The following is a 6,000-nucleotide window of genomic DNA, read 5'->3' as shown; positions in this document are numbered from 1 at the left end:
TCCTTCCGCACGTCTTGGAGGCGGAGCGCTGAGTACCTGTTTAAGGTAGGCCACGCCCACTCAGGAAGTGTACCTGGTGGGATGACGGGGCTGCTGTCAAACACCCTACTATGTATTTAGGGTATCTGGGGTACCTTGAGGAATGGCATATAAAGGTGTAGATTTTGGGTGAAATTAACCTTTAAGAATGAGTTTGTCCATACATTGTTCCACTACCCACTGGGCACAGACATCAGTTCAATGTCTAGTTTTGATTTACATTTGGTTGAGTTGTCAACTATTGTGAATTCAATGTGAAATCACCAAAAAATGTCATCATGTCATTGGTTTTAGGTTAAACGTTGGTTTCCATGTTGATTCAACGTCATCCCATTGATATTTTTGGTTGAAATGACGTGAAAACAACGTTGAAAACCAGTTTTTTCCCAGTGGGTACATACCAATATCTCAGCTTCTTTGGTGGTTTTGGTCTTTCATTGAATGTCTTCCTTCTGTCTCTCTGTGTTTTGGTGTTTCATTGAATGTCTTCATTCTGTCTCTCTGTGTGTTTTGGTCTTTCATTGAATGTCTTCCTCCTGTCTCTGTGTTTTGGTCTTTCATTGAATGTCTTCCTCCTGTCTCTCTGTGTTTTGGTCTTTCATTGAATGTCTTCCTTCTGTCTCTCTGTGTTTTGGTCTTTCATTGAATGTCTTCCTCCTGTCTCTGTGTTTTGGTCTTTCATTGAATGTCTTCCTCCTGTCTCTCTGTGTTTTGGTCTTTCATTGAATGTCTTCCTTCTATCTCTCTGTGTTTTGGTCTTTCATTGAATGTCTTCCTCCTGTCTCTCTGTGTTTTGGTCTTTCATTGAATGTCTTCCTCCTGTCTTTCTGTGTTTTGGTGTTTCATTAAATGTCTTCCTCCTGTCTCTCTGTGTTTTGGTGTTTCATTGAATGTGTTCCTCCTGTCTCTCTGTGTTTTGGTGTTTCATTGAATGTCTTCCTCCTGTCTCTCTGTGTTTTGGTGTTTCATTGAATGTCTTTCTCCTGTCTCTCTGTGTTTTGGTGTTTCATTGAATGTCTTCCTCCTGTCTCTCTGTGTTTTGGTGTTTCATTGAATGTCTTCCTCCTGTCTCTCTGTGTTTTGGTGTTTCATTGAATGTTTTCCTCCTGTTTCTCTGTGTTTTGGTGTTTCATTGAATGTCTTCCTCCTGTCTCTCTGTGTTTTGGTGTTTCATTGAATGTCTTCCTCCTGTCTCGCTGTGTTTTGGTGTTTCATTGAATGTCTTCCTCCTGTCTCTCTGTGTTTTGGTGTTTCATTGAATGTCTTCCTCCTGTCTCTCTGTGTTTTGGTGTTTCATTGAATGTTTTCCTCCTGTTTCTCTGTGTTTTGGTGTTTCATTGAATGTCTTCCTCCTGTCTCTCTGTGTTTTGGTGTTTCATTGAATGTCTTCCTCCTGTCTCGCTGTGTTTTGGTGTTTCATTGAATGTGTTCCTCCTGTCTCTCTGTGTTTTGGTGTTTCATTGAATGTCTTCCTCCTGTCTCTCTGTGTTTTGGTGTTTCATTGAATGTCTTCCTCCTGTCTCTCTGTGTTTTGGTGTTTCATTGAATGTTTTCCTCCTGTTTCTCTGTGTTTTGGTGTTTCATTGAATGTCTTCCTCCTGTTTCTCTGTGTTTCTCTTCTTGGTAGTTTGTTGGTCCTGCTGGGTAGTGTATCTTTACAGCTGGTTTTGATAACTGGGATGAGTATTACTGAGGTGGAAAGCAGAACACACACACACACACACACACACATACACACACACACACACACACACACACACACACTAACAGTCACTTAGGGATAGTTCTCTGAGTCATAGCTAATGAAAAAAAGAGTTGTGTGTGTGTGTGTGTTTGTGGTTGGACACAGAGAGTATGAGAGGCTTGGTGGTTGGGTTGTGTGTACACGTTTAGTTCTGCATGTGTATATAGGCGTATGTGTGTGTGTCCATGCCGTGTGCGATGCAAGAGACCTTGTTCTTACGTTATTGCCCCTCTTGTCCCCTGTGAACAGACATATTGTTTCAGTTTTCTAGCAACAGTGTCCATCGTACCAGCAGGCAGCATCTGTTTCTAGTCACATCACAATGAAGAATGGCTTTTCATTTTGCCTCTCTAGCATTAGTTTCATCACAGAGAAATGAATGGAAGAATGGCAACACAGAGCTCTGTACTGTGTACATCACCTTCTGTCCAGGACCTCTCTATCCTACTACACATACCGCTGTCTATGTTCTTAACCCATATGGAGAAGTCAGTGCTTGCCTTGTGGGGAAAAAGGATGTTGAATCACTAAAGATAGCCCTAGCCAAGTCCCAGTATTCGTAGACATCTCCCTTTCCGCATCTCCTTTTCTTTGTGACCATGGACAGACAGATGGGAGGATGTAGATGTCAATGTAACTCTTACAGAAGGGTAAAACACAGACAGACAGCTATGTACTATACAGGCTAAGTTGAAATGTTCATGTATTTTCACATTTCAAACATACGGTACGTTGCTAGCGTATCAAACTGAACGTTTCAACCTATAGCCTTTGCTGTGAGTGTGCTGGTTGGCTGGTTGGTTCCAGGACACGTCAAATATGTGATGTCAGTTAGATTACTGTAACAGGAAACAACCAGTTATCAGTAATTAGATGTTTCCTAATGTTGCTGTATTAAGTTACCATAAAGGAAAGGAGATGAGGAAATGAGGAGATGAGCAAAGAAAGCTGTTTAAGACTGTAGGGATGCAGTCTCTGCTCTGTGCCACACGACACTAACCAACCAACCCATCACCACGCCGTCCCCAGGGTCATAGACAGGCTAATACCATGGTAATACTATGCGTTTAAAGCACCAGCTGTCCGACAGCATCTATTTTAAAACACAACACTTTTGTTTCTGAACACTGTGATCTATTGTCTAATGTCCCTCTTCTGTTTATCACCCTCGTTGTTGCAATGAAATGTGTTTCGTGTTCAGTGCTGCAGCCTCCTCGATATTCTCCAGTGCTTTTCTCGCTGTAGTTAGAGTGAGGAATGGGAACACAGGGTACAAGTTATGCCCCAGGGATATAATGTTATTTCAAAAGCGATGGACGCATCTCATCTGGCTAAATTCTATCCAGTTGTGTTTGGATTTGATATAGTTTAAGGCCAGATGCAGTGTCCTTTAATGTCGAATTTACAATGCAGTTGTGTATGACACACGCTCGCACACTTACATAATACACAAACAATGCCAAGTTGATCAAGGAGACTGAGTGTATCTTCTCTGTGTTCTCTGTAGGGAACCCCAAGGTCCTGTAAGAGTGAGCAGACTAGACGAAGGTCATCACGGTAAGAGAGACCACTGTCTTTCCCTCACTATCTCAGCTGTCACTATTCCTCATCTACTGCAGTAGACAGCCACATTAGACCTGTTTCTCTGACCTCATGTGTCGGTTCGTTGATACCCATAGCGCTCAATACAAACTGAAATCCATGGACACAGGCCTATCAAAAACACATCAGGATGTATTCTATCCTGTTGTCAGATCATTGTGACAACAATGCCTGTTTCTCCAGCTATGTTTCCCATCTAACAGCCAACTGTGAGTTGGGATTTTGGTAACTGATCAGAAGGATTGCGCAATGCCAGCTTGGATCATTCCGGAACACTTTGTTCTGAACTGAAGAACTAGGATTGAAGATATTTATGGAAACGTGTGATATCATATAAAACCATTTCCAATTACCATAGACATAAATCACATTGGTTTCTCAATACTGAAGAGTCACACATTAAAGCTATAAGAGATAATAGATACCACACACAAGAGCCACCAAGGAAGAGTTTTATAGACCAATGCTGATGTACAAACCCTGTAAGATATCAGGGGCCATATTCTCCTCTCCCCTCCTCTCCTCTCTCCCCCCTCCTCCCTTCTCCTCTCCCCTCCTCTCCTCTCTCCTCCTCTCCCCAGGAGTGTGTCTGCTGCAGGCCATGGATGAGGACTATGAGGTGGACCTGGTGTATATCACCTCTCTAACTATCTCTCCTCTCCCCCCTCCTCCCTTCTCATCTCCCCTCCTCTCCCCCCTCCTCCCTTCTCCTCTCCTCCACTCTCTCCTCTCCCCTCCTCTCCTCTCTCCTCCTCTCCTCTCTCCTCCTCTCCCCAGGAGTGTCAGTCTGCTGCAGGCCATGGATGAGAACTATGAGGTGGACCTGGTGTATATCACCGAGAGGATCATCTCCGTCTCCTTCCCCAGCGGAGCGGAGGAGCGCAGCTACACCTCCAACATCAAGGAGGTGGCCTCCATGCTGGCCTCCAAACACGGGGAACACTATTTGGTGAGACCCCCTTTCTTGCCACTGCACTACCACACTACTGGGTCTATCTGTTGGTGTGGTGGTGTTTCATGCACCCTGTCACGTCCTGTTGCTGATGTACAACTGTTTCCTGGAATCGTTATTCTTATTGATGTGGATTTTGTGATTTCAGCTCCTCAACCTAAGCGAGAGGAGGAATGACATCACCAAGCTTAACCACAAGGTATACACACACACACACACACACACACACACACACACACATTCACACGCACGCACACACACAACTTTCCTAAATGCAATGGTGGTGGTGCAAGTTTTGAGTTGTGATAGTGGTCTGCATGTTCCTCTGTAGGTGCTGGAGTTTGGCTGGCCTGACCACCATGCTCCGGCCCTGGATAAGATCTGCAGCATGTGCAAGGCCATGGACACCTGGCTCAACGCTGACCAACACAATGTAGTGGTGCTCCACAACAAGGTACTGTAGGTGGTCGGACACATCACTCCAGAGAAGGAAGGAAAGATACATTGTCAAAGTATTGGAACAGGGTCCTGTAGCCTTACAGATCACTGATCACTCCAAGGAAGGGAGGAAGGATACATTGTCAAAGTATTGGAACAGGGTCCTGTAGCCTTACAGATCACTGATCACTCCAAGGAAGGGAAGAAGGAAGGATACATTGTCAAAGTATTGGAACCGGGTCCTGTAGCCTTACAGATCACTGATCACTCCAAGGAAGGAAGGATACATTGTCAAAGTATTGGAACAGGGTCCTGTAGCCTTACAGATAACTGATCACTCCAAGGAAGGGAGGAAGGAAGGATACATTGTCAAAGTATTGGAACCGGGTCCTGTAACCTTACAGATCACTGATCACTCCAAGGAAGGGAGGAAGGAAGGATACATTGTCAAAGTATTGGAACAGGGTCCTGTAGCCTTACAGATAACTGATCACTCCAAGGAAGGGAGGAAGGAAGGATACATTGTCAAAGTATTGGAACCGGGTCCTGTAGCCTTACAGATCACTGATCACTCCAAGGAAGGGAGGAAGGAAGGATACATTGTCAAAGTATTGGAACAGGTTCCTGTAGCCTTACAGATAACTGATCACTCCAAGGAAGGGAGGAAGGAAGGATACATTGTCAAAGTATTGGAACCGGGTCCTGTAGCCTTACAGATCACTGATCACTCCAAGGAAGGGAGGAAGGAAGGATACATTGTCAAAGTATTGGAACCGGGTCCTGTAGCCTTACAGATAACTGATCACTCCAAGGAAGGGAAGAAGGAAGGATACATTGTCAAAGTATTGGAACCGGGTCCTGTAGCCTTACAGATCACTGATCACTCCAAGGAAGGGAGGAAGGAGGGGTTTATTCCCGGGGGTATTACAGTATGTTGTGGTCCACTGTGTTAAGGACAGTAGAGGGTGCTCTCTGTTTCAAGAGTGTGAAAGGAGACAGCCAGGCCCCAGGGAGAAGGTCCCCTATGAATACTCTACTCTGTATGTCCTCAATTCCCATTGGGTAAGGAGGTAAAACATCAAACTGTCTCCCTAGCTCATTGGTTGAAAAAGGAAAGGCACCAAACTGTTTCCCTGTACCTCATTGGACAAAGTGGGATAATCAAGCTGTCAAGACAAGTCCTCCACATTCTAGTATTGCTGGTAAAACACTTAAATGGTCCTTA

General features: G+C 44.5%; 1 protein-coding gene across 1 annotated transcript in view; it reads left to right on the top strand.

Moving 5' to 3' along the window:
* The first annotated feature begins 10 nt into the window (after window positions 1–10).
* Window positions 11–6,000, top strand: part of LOC311121098 (tensin-1-like) — a 47,900-nt gene continuing 41,910 nt past the window's right edge. Inside the window, exons 1-5 of the mRNA XM_084195627.1 lie at window positions 11–45; window positions 3,291–3,340; window positions 4,163–4,334; window positions 4,486–4,536; window positions 4,669–4,791. Of these exons, the coding sequence (XP_084051753.1) occupies window positions 4,185–4,334; window positions 4,486–4,536; window positions 4,669–4,791 (324 nt within the window). The 5' untranslated portion in view covers window positions 11–45; window positions 3,291–3,340; window positions 4,163–4,184. The remainder of the gene's footprint in view (window positions 46–3,290; window positions 3,341–4,162; window positions 4,335–4,485; window positions 4,537–4,668; window positions 4,792–6,000) is intronic.

Source organism: Coregonus lavaretus (assembly GCF_964263955.1).
Source record: "Coregonus lavaretus genome assembly, contig: HAP1_SCAFFOLD_2265, whole genome shotgun sequence".
In the NCBI taxonomy this organism is placed as follows: Eukaryota; Metazoa; Chordata; class Actinopteri; order Salmoniformes; family Salmonidae; genus Coregonus; species Coregonus lavaretus.
This window is presented reverse-complemented; position numbering and strand designations above follow the sequence as displayed.